The 22,229-nt window shown below is 51.0% G+C and overlaps 1 protein-coding gene across 1 annotated transcript in view; it reads right to left on the bottom strand.

Annotated features, from left to right (window-relative positions):
• Positions 1–2,787: 2,787 nt before the first annotated feature.
• The window catches only part of LOC144739415 (chitin synthase chs-2-like), a gene marked incomplete at both ends in the record, with an annotated part of 20,780 nt that continues 1,338 nt past the window's right edge, over positions 2,788–22,229 (bottom strand). Inside the window, 9 exon segments of the mRNA XM_078622371.1 lie at positions 2,788–2,927; positions 6,615–6,826; positions 8,275–8,385; positions 14,505–14,837; positions 17,164–17,279; positions 18,645–18,881; positions 18,884–18,922; positions 20,851–20,959; positions 20,961–21,052. Of these exon segments, the coding sequence (XP_078478497.1) occupies positions 2,788–2,927; positions 6,615–6,826; positions 8,275–8,385; positions 14,505–14,837; positions 17,164–17,279; positions 18,645–18,881; positions 18,884–18,922; positions 20,851–20,959; positions 20,961–21,052 (1,389 nt within the window).

Consider the following 22,229-nt stretch of genomic DNA (forward strand, 5'->3'; position numbering starts at 1 on the left):
ATGAGCACACTGCCCAGGTATGGGAAACTCTCCACTCTCTCCACAACTGCCCCATCACCCGATTGGGAGTTGTGGGGGTGGAGTGTCCGATGGTACAAAATACCCAGGCAGGTGCTTAGTTTTGGTGGGGCTGATGGTAAGGCCCCACCTCTTAGTGGCACGCTCCAGTCTCAGCAGCAGCGTCTCCAACTCCTCTTCTGAATGAGCAGCTATTACCAAATCATCGGCATACATAACGTGGTTGAGCAATAGGGAGCCATCCCTTGACCGCACCCGGGCATCGATCAGCCTCCCATTATATCTGTCCCCCAATACAGCTGTTGAAGGCTTCACGAACTACGCAGTCGAAATAGATGTTAAATAATGTGGGAGCCAGAGGACATCCCTGTCGCACCCCAAGGTGTACAGGGAATGGCTCCGACTCCCGGCCACGTAGTTTTACCTGGGCCCGCTCACCATCATGAAGGTCCTTAATGATCGTGAGCAGAGGGTCAGGGACTCCGAAAGCACGAAGAACAACACAGAGCCCATGCCTATAGATGGTATCATAGGCCTTGACCAGGTCAATAAAGCAGAGATGTAGGTCTTGTTGGAATTCCCTACACCTCTGCTGTAGCAGACGGACAGAAAATATAGCATCTGTGCAGGACCGCCCTTTCCTGAAACCGCATTGGGGCTCCGCAAGCCTCTCCTCAGCGTGCCTGGCAAGGCGATGTTGAATAATCCTTGCCAGGACCTTTCCCGGCCTCACACTGAGGAGTGAGATGCCCCTGTAGTTGTTACAGTCTGTGCGGTCCCCCTTCTTAAAGAGGGGGACCACCAGGGCATCCTTCCAGTCCTGCGGAACCCGTCCAGTGGCCCAGACTGTTGTTATGATGTCATGTAGGGCAGTCTGTGCACAAACGCCACCCTCCCTCAGCATTTCGCTTGGGAGATCATCTCTTCCTGATGCCTTTCCTGGTCTGAGACTCCGGATCTCCCTCAGAACTTCCTCAAAAGATGGCACCTCAGCCAGCCACTCACAGGGGGTGACTTCCTCCTCCAATATTTGAGGCACCGCAGCCTCAGCAGGGTCATCCCAACTTTGTCCCTTGATGTTTTCCAGGCTGAGGGATTTCCTCTCCGCTAGGACCTCACAGAAATGCTCAGCAAAATCTGCAGCTCCCGACAGAGGAGTGGCAGCCTCTCCTCTGAACACACACACACAATGACCAGTACACCGGTCCTCCTGAATGCCACAGAGATCCAGGCGGTACCGGTCCAGCTCCCGACAGAGGAGTGGCAGCCTCTCCTCCGCAACGAGCGTTCGAACATTCCACGTGGCCACACGAAGTGGCTTTTCGTTGCTTCTGGACGAGCCCCGAGGGTGAAGATTCAATCTCCTGGCTCCGCCATCTCCACCACCACCATCACCACCACCATCACCACAATCACCACCACCATCACCACCACCATCACATCGTTACAACCACACCCGTAACAAATAATGATGATGATGATCAATAATTTATTATTTTATTTCAGCTGTCCGGAGTAAATTGTAGATGTGTGTGTGTATAATAAGATAAAATATTGACGTTAATTAATGGGGTTACATTATAATTGGGCTATTGGGATAATCAGCGATGTTGATGGGGCTTTCAATCAGTCACCCACTCAGTCACTCAGTCAGTTACCCAGTCACTCACTCAGTCACTCACTCAGTCACTCGCTCACTCACTCAGCCAGTCACCCACCCAGTCACCCACTCAGTCACTCAGTCAGTTACCCAGTCACTCACTCAGTCACTCACTCAGTCACTCGCTCACTCACTCAGCCAGTCACCCACCCAGTCACCCACTCAGTCACTCAGTCAGTTATCCAGTCACTCACTCAGTCACTCACTCAGTCACTCGCTCACTCACTCAGCCAGTCACCCACCCAGTCACTCAGTCAGTTACCCAGTCACTCACCCAGTCACTCAGCCAGTCACCCCCCTCAGTCACCCACTCAGTCACTCGCTCACTCACTCATTCACTCACTCACTCACCTAGTCACTCACTCAGTCACTCGCTCACTCACTCACTCACTCACTCACTCACCCAGTCACTCAGCCAGTCACCTACTCAGTCACCCACTCAGTCACCCATTAACTCACCCAGTCACCCACTCACTCACCCAGTCACTCACTCACCCAGTCACTCACCCAGTCACCCACTCACTCACCCAGTCACTCACTCACCCACTCACTCACTCAGTCATCCACTCACTCACCCACTCAGTCACCCACTAACTCACCCAGTCACCCACTCACTCACCCAGTCACTCACTCACTCACCTACTCACTCACCCACCCACTCACTTACGCATCCACTCACCACCACCATCACCACCACCACCACCACCACCACCATCACCACCACCACCACCATCACCACCACCACCACCACCACCATCACCACCACCACCATCACCACCATCACCACCACCACCACCACCACCACCACCACCACCATCACCACCACCACCACCACCACCACCACCATCACCACCATCACCACCACCACCATCACCACCACCACCACCACCATCACCACCACCACCATCACCACCATCACCACAGCGAGGTGTCTACTCCGTATCTCTCTTCCCGGCACTCAGAGAACTCGAGATGAACTTCTGAGTCGGAGTCGGAGAAATCCGTCAGTGATCCTCCCACCCCTCCTCCACCTCCACCACCATCTCCACCATCTCCACCACCACCACCACCATCATCACCACCACCATCACCACCAACAACAACACCACCAACACCACCACCACCACCACCACCAACTCCGCGCCCCCCTTCGAATGCTTCGTTGTCCGACGTTTGCAACTCGTCCTCCGGCTCCTCCTTCGCCTTGTCGGGACTAACGTAAGACATCATGTGCAGTAGCGTGTAGATCCTGTAGTGGGACACACACACAGACACACACACACAGACACACACACACAGACACACACACACAGACACACACACACAGACACACACACACAGACACACACACACAGACACACACAGACACACACAGTAACACACACAGTAAGACAGTCAGACACACACAGAGACACACACACACAGAGACACACACACAGAGACACACACACACAGAGACACACACACACAGAGACACACACACACAGACACACACAGACAGACACACAGACACACACAGACACACACACAGACACACACAGACACACACACAGACACACACACACAGACACACACACACAGACACACACACACAGACACACACACACAGACACACACACACAGACACACACACAGACACACACACACAGACACAGTCAGAGACACACACAGACACACACAGTCACACACACAGTAAGACAGTCAGACACACACAGAGACACACAGACACACACACAGAGACACACACAGACACACACAGACACACACACAGACACACACAGACACACACAGACACACACACAGACACACACAGACACACACACAGACACACACAGACACACACACAGACACACACACAGACACACACACAGACACACACACACAGAGACACACACAGACAGACAGAGACACAGAGAGAGAGAGAGAGAGACGGGACATCATGTGCAGTAGTGTGTAGATCTTGCAGTGGGACACACACACAGACACAGTCAGACACACACACAGACACACACAGACACACACAGAGACACACACAGACACACACAGACAGACACAGACACACACAGAGACACACACACAGACACACACAGACACACACAGTCACACACACAGTAAGACAGTCAGACACACACAGAGACACACAGACACACACACAGAGACACACACAGACACACACAGAGACACAGACACACACAGAGACACACACAGTCAGAGACACACACAGACACACACAGACACACACAGTCACACACACAGAGACACACACAGACACACACAGTCACACACACAGTAAGACAGTCAGACACACACAGAGACACACAGACACACACACAGTCAGAGACACACACAGACACACACAGAGACACAGACACACACAGAGACACACACAGTCAGAGACACACACAGAGACACACACACAGACACACACAGACACACACAGACACACACACAGTCAGAGACACACACAGACACACACAGAGACACACACAGAGTCACACACAGACCCACACAGACACACACAGACACACACAGACATACAGACACACACAGAGACACAGATACACACAGACTGGACATCATGTGGAGGGGCGTGTAGATCTTGTAGATAGACAGAGACACACAGTCACACACACACAGGCACACACAGACATACAGACAAAAACAGACACACAGACACACACACAGAGACAGTCAGACACACAGTCACACACACAGACACACACACACACAGAGTGACACAGATACACATAGACACACACACAGACACACACACACAGACACACACACACAGTCACACACACACAGACACACACACACAGAGTGACACAGACACACATAGACACACACACAGACACACACACACAGACACACACACAGAGTGACACAGACACACATAGACACACACACAGACACACACACACAGACACACAGTCACACACACACAGACACACAGTCACACACACACAGACACACACACACAGACAGACACACAGACACACACACACAGAGTGACACAGACACACATAGTCACACACAGAGAGACAGAGAGAGACACACACAGACACACATAGACAGACAGACACACAGACACACACACACAGAGTGACACAGACACACATAGTCACACACAGAGAGACAGAGAGAGACACACACAGACACACACACACAGACAGACACACAGACACACACACACAGAGTGACACAGACACACATAGTCACACACAGAGAGACAGAGAGAGACACACACAGACACACATAGACAGACACACAGAGAGACAGAGAGAGACACACACAGACACACACACACAGACAGACACACACATACACAGATAGACAGAGAGAGAGAAACAGGACATGATGTGATGATGATGGTGGTGTTGACTCTCAAAATCACCATCATCACCATCATCACCATCACCACCACCACCATTATCATCACCATCATCACCATCACCACCACCACCATTATCATCACCATCATCACCATCACCACCACCACCATTATCATCACCATCATCACCATCATCACCATCACCACCACCACCATCATCATCACAACCACCACCATCACCACAATCACTACCACCACCATTACAACTCCCACCCCCACCACCATCACCACCACCACCCCCAACACCCACCACCACCAGCACCACCACCCCCACCACCATCACCACCCCCCCACCATCCACCACCACAACCCCCATCACCCCAATCACCACCACCACCACCCACCACCCCCACCACCCCCACCACCATCACCACCACCACCACCCCCACCACCACCACCACCACCACCACCACCCCCCCACCATCCACCACCACTACCACCACCACCACCACCACCACCACCACCACCACCCCACCACCACCTCCCCCCCCATCAACACCACCCCCACCACCACCACCACCACCACCCCCACCACCACCACCCCCCACCCACCACCACCACCAAACCCACCACCACCCACCACCACCACTACCCCCACCCACCACCTCCCCCCCCATCACCACCACCACCTCCACCACCACCTCCCCCCCCATCACCACCATCACCACCCCCCCACCATCCACCACCACAACCCCCATCACCCCAATCACCACCACCACCACCCACCACCCCCACCACCCCCCACCACCATCACCACCACCACCACCCCCACCACCACCACCACCACCACCACCACCCCCCCACCATCCACCACCACTACCACCACCACCACCACCACCACCACCACCACCACCACCACCCCCACCACCACCTCCCCCCCCATCAACACCACCCCCACCACCACCACCACCACCACCAACACCACCCCCACCACCACCACCCCACCACCACCTCCCCCCCCATCAACACCACCCCCACCACCACCACCACCACCACCCCCCACCACCACCACCCCCCACCCACCACCACCACCAAACCCACCACCACCCACCACCACCACTACCCCCACCCACCACCTCCCCCCCCATCACCACCACCACCACCCCCACCACCACCACCTCCACCACCACCTCCCCCCCCATCACCACCACCACCACCCCCACCACCACCACCACCACCACCCCCACCACCACCACCACCACCACCACCCCCACCACCACCACCACCACCACCCCCACCACCACCACCCCCACCCACCACCACCACCAAACCCACCACCACCCACCACCACCACCACCACCCCCACCACCACCACCCCCACCACCACCACCACCACTCCCACCACCACCACCACCATCACCCCCACCACCACTACCACCACCACCACCACCCCCACCACCACCACCACCACCATCACCCCCATCACCACCACCACCACCCCCACCACCACCCTGATCATCATCACCACCATCCCCACCCACCACCACCACCACCCCCACCACCAAACCCACCACCACCCACCACCACCACCACCACCCCCATCACCTGTGGTAGATCATGGCGAGAAACTGAATGAGTAGCATCGTCGCGAACGTTAGCAGGAACATGAACGAGAGGGGGGGCACAGCGATGTTGACCACCTCGGCCGCAGAGCCCCCCAATTTGGGGAAACTGATGAACAGCTGAGTGCCCACGATTTGCAAGGCGATGGTGGAGACCAGCCAGACGGCGTTGATCATGAAGTATATGAAGGTCACCTGAGTGGGAGGATACACTACATTATACACCACTACACTACATTATACACTACATTATACACTACTTTATACACTACATTATACACTATATTATACACTACTTTATAGACTATACACTACATTATACACTACATTATACACTACTTTATACACAACTTTATAGACTATACACTACATTATACACTACTTTATACACTACATTATACACTACATTATACACTACTTTATACACTACTTTATACACTACTTTATACGCTACATTATACACTACATTATACACTACTTTGTACACTACATTATACACTACTACACTACATTATACACTACATTATACACTACTTTATACACTACTACACTACATTATACACTACATTATACACTACTTTATACACTATACACTACATTATACACTACTTTATACACTACTTTATACACTATACACTACATTATACACTACTTTATACACTTCTACACTACACTATACACTACACTACATTATACACTATACACTACATTATACACTACACTATACATTACTACACTACACACTACTACACTACACTATACACTACTACACTACATTATACACTATACACTACATTATACACTACTACACTACACTATACACTACACTACATTATACACTATACACTACATTATACACTACACTATACACTACTACACTACACTATACACTACACTACACTATACACTACACTACACTATACACTACACTATACACTATACACTACTACACTATACACTACACTACACACTATACACTACACTATACACTACACACTACACTACACACTACACTACACACTATACACTACACTATACACTACACTATACACTACTACACTACACTACACACTACACTACACACTATACACTACACACTATACACTACACTATACACTACACTATACACTACACTATACACTACACTATACACTACTACACTATACACTACACTATACACTACACTATACACTATACACTACTACACTATACACTACACTACACACTATACACTACACTATACACTATACACTACACTACACACTACACTAGACACTACACTATACACTACACTATACACTACTACACTATACACTACACTACACACTATACACTACACTACTACACTATACACTACTACACTACACTATACACTACACTATACACTACTACACTATACACTACACTACACACTATACACTATACACTACACACTATACACTACACTATACACTACACTACTACACTATACACTACTACACTACACTATACACTACACTATACACTACTACACTACACTATACACTACACTATACACTACACTATACACTACACTATACACTATACACTACACACTACACTACACTACTACACTACACACTATACACTACTACACTACTACTATACACTACACACTACACCACCTTGTTGCGCATGCTGTACAGGTCTCTCTTGATCCTCTCTTTGTGTTCAGGATTCTCCTCCAGAGGCTTCAGGTACTTGGCGATCATCCTCATCCAGAACTCCTGCTCCTCCTGATGGGGGAGGTGATGTTAGTGGTGATGGTGGTGATGGTGGTGATGGTGGTGGTGATGGTGGTGGTGGTGGTGATGTTAGTACTTGGCGATCATCCTCATCCAGAACTCCTGCTCCTCCTGATGGGGGAGGTGATGTTAGTGGTGATGGTGGTGATGGTGGTGATGGTGGTGGTGATGGTGGTGGTGGTGGTGGTGGTGGTGATGGTGGTGGTGGTGGTGATGTTAGTACTTGGCGATCATCCTCATCCAGAACTCCTGCTCCTCCTGATGGGGGAGGTGATGTTAGTGGTGATGGTGGTGGTGGTGGTGATGGTGGTGATGGTGGTGGTGGTGGTGATGGTGGTGGTGGTGGTGGTGATGGTGGTGATGGTGGTGATGGTGGTGGTGGTGGTGATGGAGGTGGTGGAGGTGGTGGTGGTGATGGTGGTGATGGTGGTGATGGTGGTGGTGGTGATGGTGGTGATGGTGGTGGTGATGATGGTGGTGGTGGTGGTGATGGTGGTGGTGATGGTGGTGATGGTGGTGGTGGTGATGGTGGTGATGGTGGTGGTGATGATGGTGGTGGTGGTGATGATGATGGTGATGTTAGTACTTGGCGATCATCCTCATCCAGAAAACCTCCTCCTCCTGATGGGGGAGGTGATGTTAGTGGTGATGGTGGTGATGGTGGTGATGGTGGTGGTGATGGTGGTGGTAGTGATGGTGGTGATGGTGGTGGTGGTGGTGGTGATGATGGTGGTGGTGGTGGTGGTGATGATGGTGGTGGTGGTGATGATGGTGGTGGTGGTGATGGTGGTGATGGTGGTGGTGGTGATGGTGATGGTGGTGATGGTGGTGATGATGGTGGTGGTGATGGTGGTGGTGGTGGTGGTGATGGTGGTGGTGGTGGTGGTGATGGTGGTGGTGATGTTAGTACTTGGCAATCATCCTCATCCAGAACTCATCCTCCTCCTGATGGGGGAGGTGATGTTAGTGGTGATGGTGGTGATGGTGGTGATGGTGGTGATGGTGGTGATGGTGGTGGTGATGGTGGTGATGGTGGTGATGGTGGTGGTGATGGTGGTGGTGGTGGTGGTGATGATGGTGGTGGTGGTGGTGATGGTGGTGATGGTGGTGATGGTGGTGATGATGGTGGTGGTGGTGATGGTGGTGGTGGTGATGATGGTGGTGGTGATGGTGGTGGTGGTGGTGGTGATGATGGTGGTGGTGGTGGTGATGGTGGTGATGGTGGTGATGGTGGTGGTGGTGATGGTGGTGATGGTGGTGATGGTGATGGTGGTGATGATGGTGGTGATGGTGGTGATGGTGGTGATGGTGGTGATGATGGTGGTGATGGTGGTGATGGTGGTGATGGTGGTGGTGGTGGTGGTGATGGTGGTGGTGGTGATGGTGGTGATGGTGGTGGTTATGATGTTAGTAGTGGTGGTGGTGGTGATGGTGAAGATGATGTTGATGGTGGTGGTGGTGATGGTGAAGATGATGTTGATGGTGGTGATGGTGGTGGTGATGGTGGTGATGGTGGTGGTGGTGGTGGTGATGGTGGTGATGGTGGTGGTGGTGATGGTGGTGATGGTGGGGGAGGTGATGTTAGTGGTGATGGTGGTGATGGTGGTGGTGGTGATGGTGGTGATGGTGGTGGTGGTGATGGTGGTGGTGGTGGTGATGGTGGTGATGGTGGTGATGGTGGTGGTGGTGGTGATGGTGATGATGATGAAGATGTTAGTAGTGATGGTGGTGATGGTGATGATGATGGTGATGATGTTGATGATGGTGATGTTAGTGATGTGTGGTGATGATGATGGTGATGATGTTAGTACCGGCTTCAGAGTGCCCACTCTGCCCACGTTGAGGCTGTTGGCGAAAGAGACCTCCACCTCTTCCACCTCCTCCACCTCCACCTCCTCCTCCACCTCCACCTCCTCCACCTCCACCTCCTCCACCTCCTCCACCTCCTCCTCCACCTCCTCCACCTCCACCTCCTCCTCCACCTCCTCCACCTCCACCTCCTCCACCTCATCCACCAACATCTCATCAGCTCCCCATTCTCGAGTCTCACTAAAGTCGTGCAGATCTGGGGAGAGGTGGGACAGATGATGATGCTGATGATGCTGATGTTGATGATGATGATGTTGATGATGATGATGATGTTGATGATGATGCTGATGTTGATGATGTTGATGATGATGATGCTGATGTTGATGATGATGATGATGTTGATGATGATGTTGATGATGATGATTATGATGATGATGATGTTGATGATGTTGATGATGATGTTGATGATGATGATGATGTTGATGCGGATGATGATGATGCGGATGATGATGATGCGGATGATGATGATGCTGATGATGATGATGATGCTGATGATGATGATGTTGATGCTGATGATGATGATGATGCTGATGATGATGATGATGATGTTGATGATGATGATGTTGATGATGATGATGATGCGGATGATGATGATGCGGATGATGATGATGATGATGCTGATGGTGATGATGATGATGATGTTGATGATGATGATGTTGATGATGATGATGTTGATGATGATGATGATGTTGATGATGATGATGATGTTGATGATGTTGATGATGATGATGATGTTGATGATGATGATGATGATGTTGATGATGTTGATGATGATGATGTTGATGATGATGATGTTGATGATGATGATGATGATGTTGATGATGATGATGTTGATGATGATGATGAAGATGATGTTGATGATGATGATGTTGATGTTGATGATGATGATGTTGATGTTGATGATGATGATGCTGATGATGTTGATGATGATGTTGATGATGATGCTGATGATGTTGATGATGATGATGCTGATGATGTTGATGTTGATGATGATGCTGATGATGTTGATGATGATGATGTTGATGTTGATGATGATGTTGATGATGATGTTGATGATGATGATGATGCTGATGATGTTGATGATGATGTTGATGATGATGATGCTGCTGCTGCTGCTGCTGATGATGATGATGATGCTGCTGATGATGATGATGCTGCTGATGATGATGCTGATGATGTTGATGATGATGTTGATGATGATGCTGATGATGTTGATGATGATGTTGATGATGATGATGCTACTGATGATGCTGCTGCTGCTGATGATGATGATGCTGCTGATGATGATGCTGATGATGCTGATGATGATTTAACGTTCTCACCAATTTGCTCCTCCAGCCTCTGACGAGTCGGAGATCTGCAGAACAGAAACCAACATTTCACTACTACACTGTACACTACACTGTACACTACACTGTACACTACACTGTACACTACACTGTACACTACACTGTACACTACTACACTATACACTACTACACTATACACTACACTATACACTACTACACTATACACTACTACACTATACACTACACTATACACTACACTATACACTACACTATACACTACTACACTATACACTACTACACTACACTATACACTATACACTATTACACTACACTATACACTACTACACTATACACTACTACACTATACACTACTACACTATACACTACTACACTACACTATACACTACTACACTATACACTATACACTACACTATACACTACTACACTACACTATACACTACACTATACACTACTACACTACACTATACACTACTACACTACACTATACACTACTACACTACACTATACACTACTACACTATACACTACTACACTACACTATACACTACTACACTATACACTACACTATACACTACTACACTACACTATACACTACACTATACACTACTACACTACACTATACACTACTACACTATACACTACACTACACTATACACTACTACACTATACACTACTACACTATACACTACTACACTATACACTACTACACTACACTATACACTACTACACTACACTATACACTACTACACTATACACTACTACACTATACACTACTACACTACACTATACACTACTACACTATACACTACACTATACACTACTACACTACACTATACACTACTACACTACACTATACACTACACTATACACTACTACACTACACTATACACTACTACACTACACTATACACTACTACACTACACTATACACTACTACACTATACACTACTACACTACACTATACACTACTACACTATACACTACACTATACACTACTACACTACACTATACACTACTACACTACACTATACACTACTACACTACACTATACACTACTACACTATACACTACACTATACACTACTACACTACACTATACACTACACTATACACTATACTATACACTACTACACTACACTATACACTACTACACTACACTATACACTACACTATACACTACTACACTACACTATACACTACACTATACACTACTACACTACACTATACACTACACTATACACTACACTATACACTACACACTACACTATACACTACTACACTACACTATACACTACTACACTACACTATACACTACACTATACACTACACTATACACTACACTATACACTACTACACTACACTATACACTACTACACTACACTATACACTACACTATACACTACTACACTACACTATACACTACACTATACACTACACTATACACTACACTATACACTACACACTACACTATACACTACTACACTACACTATACACTACTACACTACACTATACACTACACTATACACTACACTATACACTACACTATACTACACTACACTATACACTACTACACTACACTATACACTACACTATACACTACACTATACACTACTACACTATACACTACACTATACACTACTACACTACACTATACACTAAACACTACACTATACACTACTACACTACACTATACACTAAACACTACGACCATCACCTCTTGTAGCGTTGACCACGAGGTTGAACCTTGTCTCTGCGCATGACGTCACCCTCCTCATCGTCGCTGTGATTGGCCAGCGCCTCGTAGTCTTTGGGACGCACCGAGACCCTCCACCGCCAACAGCAAATCCACTCCAGCGGCAAACGCCAACAGCAGCGGCAGCCTCCTGCAGGCTGTGGTGGGGAAGGGGGGGGGAGGTGTAGTGTAGTAGTGTATAGTGTAGTGTATAGTGTAGTGTAGTAGTGTATAGTGTAGTGTATAGTGTAGTGTAGTGTTGTATAGTGTAGTGTAGTAGTGTATAGTGTAGTGTAGTACTGTATAGTGTAGTGTAGTAGTGTAGTGTTGTAGTGTCGTAGTGTAGTAGTGTAGTAGTGCGGCAAACGCCAACAGCAGCGGCAGCCTCCTGCAGGCTGTGGTGGGGAAGGGGGGGGGGAGGTGTAGTGTAGTAGTGTATAGTGTAGTGTATAGTGTAGTGTAGTAGTGTATAGTGTAGTGTAGTGTTGTATAGTGTAGTGTAGTAGTGTATAGTGTAGTGTAGTACTGTATAGTGTAGTGTAGTAGTGTAGTGTTGTAGTGTCGTAGTGTAGTAGTGTAGTAGTGCGGCAAACGCCAACAGCAGCGGCAGCCTCCTGCAGGCTGTGGTGGGGAAGGGGGGGGGGGTGTAGTGTTGTAGTGTATAGTGTAGTGTATAGTGTAGTGTAGTAGTGTATAGTGTAGTGTATAGTGTAGTGTATAGTGCTGTAGTGTATAGTGTAGTGTAGTAGTGTATAGTGTAGTGTAGTAGTGTAGTAGTGTAGTAGTGTATAGTGTAGTGTATAGTGTAGTAGTGTATAGTGTAGTAGTGTATAGTGTAGTGTATAGTGTAGTAGTGCGGCAAACGCCAACAGCAGCGGCAGCCTCCCATAGGCTGTGGTGGGGGGGGGGGGATGTTGTAGTGTAGTAGTGTATAGTGTAGTGTATAGTGTAGTGTAGTAGTGTATAGTGTAGTGTAGTAGTGTAGTAGTGTAGTGTAGTAGTGTAGTAGTGTAGTAGTGTATAGTGTAGTGTAGTAGTGTAGTAGTGTATAATGTAGTGTATAGTGTAGTAGTATATAATGTAGTGTAGTGTATAGTAGTGTATAGAGTAGTGTATAATGTAGTGTAGTAGTGTATAATGTAGAAGTGTAGCAGTATAAAACGTAGTATTCAACGTAGTGCACCACCACACAATGTCTCACCTCTTTCTCCCTCACCACCCTCACCACCCCCTTCCCCTCCTCCACCACCGGAGCAACTTCTCGCGTGCCCCAGGAGATGTCGTACATGTTGACGAGTGTGTAAATCATCAGCAGCAAATATCCCGTGGGAATGCAGATGGTGTACATGAATCCGTGTGCCAGGCAGAGTAGTTCTCGTGGGTGCAGCAAAGCCGCCAGGACGTGGATCAGGGTGATGGTGACGATGAAAATCCCGGTGGGCGTCACGACGCCGTAGAGCGTCATCTCGCCGACGATGGAGAGAAGAGTTCCGGTCATGAGGAAGACGTAGAAGACGCTCATCACCATCGCTACCTGAGCGTGGGTGACAGGGAGTGGGTGACAGGGGGGGTGAGGCAGGTGGTGGTGGTGGTGATGATGATGGTTGTGATGATGATGATGGTTGTGATGATGATGATGATGGTTGTGATGATGATGAGGAAGACGTAGAAGACGCTCATCACCATCGCTACCTGAGGGTGGGTGACAGGGAGTGGGTGACAGGGGGGGTGAGGCAGGTGGTGGTGATGATGATGGTGATGATGATGGTGATGATGGTTGTGATGATGATGGTTGTGATGGTTGTGATGATGATGGTGATGATAATGGTTGTGATGATGATGGTTGTGATGGTTGTGATGATGATGGTGATGGTGATGATAATGGTTGTGATGATGATGGTTGTGATGGTTGTGATGATGATGATGATGTAGATGGTTGTGATGATGGTGGTGATGATGTAGATGGTTGTGATGATGGTGATGATGATGTAGATGGTTGTGATGATGATGAGGAAGACGTAGAAGACACTCATCACCATCGCTACCTGAGCGTGGGTGACAGGGAGTGGGTGACAAGAGGGGTGAGGCAGGTGGTGGTGGTGGTGATGGTTGTGATGATTGTGATGATGATGGTGGTTGTGATGATTGTGATAATGATGGTGGTGATGATTGTGATGATGATGGTGATGATGATGTAGATGGTTGTGATGATGATGATGATGTAGATGGTTGTGATGATGATGGTGATGATGATGTAGATGGTTGTGATGATGATGGTGATGATGTAGATGATTGTGATAATGATGGTGATGGTGGTGATGATGTAGATGGTTGTGATGATGATGAGGAAGACGTAGAAGACACTCATCACCATCGCTACCTGTGGATGGGTGACAGGGAGTGGGTGACAGGGGGGGTGAGGGAGGTGATGGTGGTTGTGATGATGATGGTTGTGATGATTGTGATGATGTAGATGATTGTGATGATGATGATGGTTGTGATGATGATGGTTGTGATGATGATGGTGGTGGTGGTGGTGATGATGGTTGCGATGATGATGATGATGATGGTGATGATGGTTGTGATGATGATGGTTGTGATGATGATGTAGATGATTGTGATAATGATGGTGATGGTGGTGGTGGTGATGATGGTTGCGATGATGATGATGATGGTGATGATGGTTGTGATGATGATGGTTGTGATGGTTGTGATGATGATGGTGATGATGATGTAGATGGTTGTGATGATGATGAGGAAGACGTAGAAGACACTCATCACCATCGCTACCTGAGGGTGGGTGACAGGGAGTGGGTGACAAGAGGGGTGAGGCAGGTGGTGGTGGTGGTGATGATTGTGATGATGATGATGGTTGTGATAATGATGGTGGTAGTGGTGGTGATGATGATGGTGATGATAATGGTGGTTGTGGTAATGATTGTGATGATGATTGTGATGATGATGGTGGTGGTGGTGGTGATGATGGTTGTGATGATGATGTAGATGATTGTGATAATGATGGTGGTGGTGGTGGTGATGATGATGGTGGTTGTGATGATGATGATGATGTAGATGGTTGTGATGATGATGATGATTGTGATGATGATGATTGTGATGATGATGATGATTGTGATGATGGTGGTTGTGATGATGATGATGATTGTGATGATGATGGTGATTGTGATGAGTCTTACCGTGATCTGAGTGCTGGATTTGGTCTTGAAACAGATGATGATGTAGATGGTGATGAAGATGATGATGATGTAGATGGTGATGATGATAATGATTATGATGATGGTTGTGATGATTATGGTTCTGATGATGATTATGATGATGGTTGTGATGATGATATTGATGTAGATGATGGTGTAGATGGTTGTGATGATGATGATGGTTGTGATGATGATGGTGGTGATGATGGTGATGATGGTTCTGATGATGATGATGGTTGTGATGATGATGATGGTGTTGAATCTCACCGTGATCTGAGTGCTGGATTTGGTCTTGAAACAGATGATGATGTAGATGGTGATGATGATGGTGATGATTGTGATGATGATGATGATGGTTGTGATGATGATATTGATGATGATGATGATGGTTGTGATGATGATGGTTGTGATGATGATGATGATGGTTGTGATGATGATAATTGTGATGATGATTGTGATGATTGTGATGCTGGTGATGATGATGATGATTGTGATGATGATGAATTTCACCATGATCTGAGTGCTGGATTTGGTCTTGAAACAGATGATGATGTAGATGGTGATGATGATGATGGTTGTGATGATGATGATGATGATGGTTGTGATGATGATGATGATGGTTGTGATGATGATGGTGTTGAATCTCACCGTGATCTGAGTGCTGGACTTGGTCTTGAAACAGATGATGATGTAGATCGCCGGAGGAAGAATGGCCACCACCAAAGCCCAAACCTCAGACATTTTGAAGACGAAAGTGAACGCACCTGGGGGGTGAAAAGGTGGAAGAGGTGGAGGAGGTGGAGGAGGAGATGGAGGAGGTGGAGGTGGAGGAGGAGGTGGAGGAGGTACCATCATCATCACCAACACGACCAACCCAACATCACCACCACCACCAACCCATCAACATCATCATCATCATCACCACCACCACCAACCCATCATCATCACCACCACAACCAACACCACCAACCCATCAACATCATCACCAACACCAGACCATCATCACGATCACGACCACCACCACCACAACCAAAACCACCACCACCACCACCACCATCATCATCATCATCACCACCAACACTCCAGCATCCTCATCAATGAATCAATCCTAAATCATCCTCAACATCAATCAATCAATCCTATATCATCAAACCTTCATCATCATCATCATCATCAATCCTCTACCACCACCATCACCACCATCACCACCAACCCATCATCATCACCAACACCAATCCTCCATCATCATCATCATCATCATCAATCCTCCACCACCACTACCTCCACCATCCTCCACCATCACCATCACCACCAACCCATCATCAATCACCCAACACCAATCCTCCATCATCATCATCATCAATCCAACCACCACTACCTCCACCATCACCATCACCACCTAACCCATCATCACCTCCACCACCAATCCTCCATCATCTTCAATCAATCCTCCACAACCACCACCATCATCATCACACCACCATGACCACCATCACCACCACCACCACCCCATCATCACCACCATCACCAATCCTCCACCATCATCAATTCCTCAACACTACCTCCATCACCACCACCACCACCACCATCACCCATCATCACCCACCACCATGACCACCATCACCACCACCAACCACCCCATCATCACCACCACCACCAATCCTCCACCATCATCATCAATCCTCAACACTACCTCCATCACCACCACCACCACCATCACCATCATCACCACCACCATGACCACCATCACCACCACCACCACCCCCATCATCACCACCATCACCAATCCTCCACCATCATCATCAATCCTCAACACTACCTCCATCACCACCACCACCCACCATCACCATCACACCACCACCATGACCACCATCACCACCACCACCCACCCCATCATCACCACCATCACCAATCCTCCACCATCATCAATCCTCAACACTACCTCCATCACCACCACCACCACCACCATCACCATCATCACCACCACCATGACCACCATCACCACCACCCACCACCACCCCCATCATCACCACCACCACCACCAATCCTCCACCATCATCATCAATCCTCAACACTACCTCCACCACCACCACGACCCACCACCACCACGACCACCACCAGAACCAAACCGGCGATCATGAGGCAGACTGTGGCCGGGCCCATGATGGATGCGGCCATGTAGAACGATCTGGGTACAGGACGTAGAGGCGCGAGATGGACGCGGTTTCTCTGGGCAGTGCGACCTCCACTCTCCAGGATGTCGAGGGTGTTTGCGAGTGTTGATGGACCCCAGCGGCGCCGTTGATTGAAGAACTCCCGAAAGTCCTCGGGCGCGTTGGTTCGGGCGTCGGACCCGGCGCAGTATAGCCCTGCTGGAGCATCAGGGTGCAGAGCCATCGGTCCTCACCTGGTAAGGAGGGGTGAGGAAGGTGGGGGGGCAGGGGGGGGGGGGGGTGGTGAGGAAGGTGGGGGGGGGGTGGAGGTGGTTAACACTGAACCCTGTGGGAGTCTCATTAACACTGAACCCTCCCCCCTCTCCTCCATCCCCCCCCTCCCCCCTCCCCCTCCCCTCCCCCCCTCCCCCCTCTCCTCCATCCCCCCCTCCCCCCCTCCCCTCCCCCCCCTCCCCCCTCTCCTCCATCCCCCCCTCGCCCTTCCCTCCCCCCCCTCCCCCCTCTCTCCCATCCCCCCTCCCCTTCCCTCCCCCCCCTCCCCCCCTCCTCCCATCCCCCCTCCCCTCCCCCTCCCCCCCCTCCCCCCCTCTCCTCCATCCCCCCTCTCCTCCATCCCCCCTCCCCCCCTCTCCTCCATCCCCCCTCCCCTCCCCCTCCCCCCCCTCCCCCCCTCTCCTCCATCCCCCCCTCCCCTTCCCTCCCCCCCTCCCCCCTCTCCTCCATCCCCCCTCCCCTTCCCTCCCCCCCTCCTCCCCCTCTCCTCCATCCCCCCTCCCCCTCCCCTCCCCCACTCCCCCCCTCTCCTCCATCCCCCCTCTCCTCCATCCCCCCTCCCCCCTCTCCTCCATCCCCCCTCCCCTCCCCTCCCCCCCCCTCCCCCCTCTCCTCCATCCCCCCCTCCCCTCCCCTCCCCCCCCCTCCCCCCTCCTCCTCCATCCCCCCTCCCCTTCCCCCCCCCCCTCACCCCTCTCTCCCTCTCCCTCCCTCCATCCCCCCTCCCTCTCCCCCCTCCCCTCCCTCCCCTCCCTCCCCCCCCTCCCCCCCCCTCCCCCCCTCCCCCCCCCTCCCCCCCCCATCCCCCCCTCCCCTCCCTCCCCCCCTCCATCTCCTCCCTCCCCCTCCCCTCCCTCCCCATCCCCCCTCCCTCCCCTCCCCCCCTCCATCTCCTCCCTCTCATCTCTCTCCTCCATCTCCTCCATCTCCTCCATCCCCCCTCCCCCCCCTCCCCCCTCCCCCCTCCCCCCCCTCCCCCCTCCACCCCCCCCCTCCCCTCCCTCCCCCCCTCCCCTCCCCCCCCCTCCATCCCCCCTCCCTCTCCCCCCCTCCCCTCCCCCCCCTCCATCTCCTCCCTCTCCTCCCTCTCCTCCTCCCTCCCTCCCCTCCCCCCTCCCCTCCCTCCCCATCCCCCCTCCCTCCCCTCCCCCCCTCCATCTCCTCCCTCTCATCTCTCTCCTCCATCTCCTCCATCTCCCCCCTCCCCCCCCTCCCCCCCCTCCCCCTCCCCCTCCCCCCCTCCCCCCTCCCCCTCCTCCTCCCCACCCCCTCCCCCCCCCCTCCCTCCCCCCTCCCCTCACCCCCTCCCTCCCCTCCCCCCTTCCCCTCCTCCCTCTCCTCCATCTCCTCCATCCCCCCTCCGTCCACCCCTCCATCTCCTCCCTCTCATCTCTCTCCTCCATCTCCTCCATCTCCCCCCCCTCCCTCCCCCCCCCCCCCTCCCCCCCTCCCCCCTCCCCCCTCCTCCCCACCCCCTCCCCCCTCCCCCCCTCCTCCCCCCTCCCCTCACCCCCTCCCTCCCCCCTCCCCCCTTCCCCTCCTCCCTCTCCTCCATCTCCTCCATCCCCCCTCCGTCCACCCCTCCATCTCCTCCCTCTCATCTCTCTCCTCCATCTCCTCCATCTCCCCCCCCTCCCTCCCCCCCCCCCCTCCCCCCCCTCCCCCCTCCCTCCCCCCTCCCCTCACCCCCTCCCTCCCCCTCCCCCCTTCCCCTCCTCCCTCTCCTCCATCTCCTCCATCCCCCCTCCGTCCACCCCCTCCATCTCCTCCCTCTCATCTCTCTCCTCCTCCATCTCCTCCATCTCCCCCCCTCCCCCCCCTCCCTCCCCCTCCCCCCCCCTCCCCCCCTCCCCCTCCCCCCCTCCCTGCCCCCCCCCCTCTCCCCCACCTTGGTCGTACTGCACGTAGTGTCTGGCCTCGGTGGCCACGGTGGTGTAGGTCCTCAGGACGTTGTCGTCCATGATGGCCTCGGCTCTGAAGAGGCTGAAGCAGCCGGGGGGAGCATAGCACGCAGCCCAACACGTGCTCTGTGGTCTTCTGGAGCCAGTGACCCACGGCGTACTCGAACTTCTGGTACCAGATCAGAGGTCCTGGTGATGGAGAGAGACAGAGAGAGACACAGACACACACAGAGACACACAGAGAGAGACTCAGAGAGACACAGAGAGACACAGAGACACACAGAGACACACACACAGAGACACACACCACAGACAACACGTGCTCTGTGGTCTTCTGGAGCCAGTGACCCACGGCGTACTCGAACTTCTGGTACCAGATCAGAGGTCCTGTGGACAGAGAGAGACAGAGAGACACACAGAGACACAGAGACACACAGAGAGAGAGACAGAGAGACACAGAGACACACAGAGACACACAGAGACACACACACAGAGACACACAGACACACAACACGTGCTCTGTGGTCTTCTGGAGCCAGTGACCCCACGGCGTACTCGAACTTCTGGTACCAGATCAGAGGTCCTGGTGATGGAGAGAGACAGAGAGACACACAGAGAGACACACAGAGAGACACAGAGACACAGAGACACACACAGTGACACACAGAGAGAGAGACAGAGAGACACAGAGACACACAGACACACAGAGGACACACAGAGACACACACACACAGAGACACAGAGACACACACAGACACAGAGAGACACACAGAGACACACAGAGAGACACAGACACACAGAGAGACACTGAGACTCAGAGAGAGACACACAGAGAGGACACACAGAGACACAGAGACACACAGAGAGACACACAGAGACACAGAGACACACAGAGAGACACACAGAGACACAGAGACACAGAGACACACAGAGACTCAGAGAGACACAGAAAGACACAGAGAGAGACACAGAGAGAGAGAGACACAGAGAGAGACACAGAGAGATGAAACTCAGAGAGAGACACAGGGAGACACAGAGAGAAGAGACACTCAGAGAGGGACAGAGACACACAGAGACACACAGAGAGAGACACACAGAGAGGCACAGAGACACACAGAGAGAGACACACAGAGAGGCACAGAGACACACAGAGAGAGACACACAGAGACTCACAGAGAGATGAGACACTCAGAGAGACACAGAGACACACAGACACACAGAGAGAGACACACAGAGAGGCACAGAGACACACAGAGAGAGACACACAGAGACTCACAGAGAGATGAGACACTCAGAGAGACACAGAGACACACAGACACACAGAGAGAGACACACAGAGAGGCACAGAGACACACAGAGAGAGACA

The sequence above is a fragment of the Lampetra planeri genome, unplaced genomic scaffold (assembly GCF_965212315.1).
Source record: "Lampetra planeri unplaced genomic scaffold, kcLamPlan1.2.h2 scaffold_1479, whole genome shotgun sequence".
Classification (NCBI taxonomy): domain Eukaryota; kingdom Metazoa; phylum Chordata; class Hyperoartia; order Petromyzontiformes; family Petromyzontidae; genus Lampetra; species Lampetra planeri.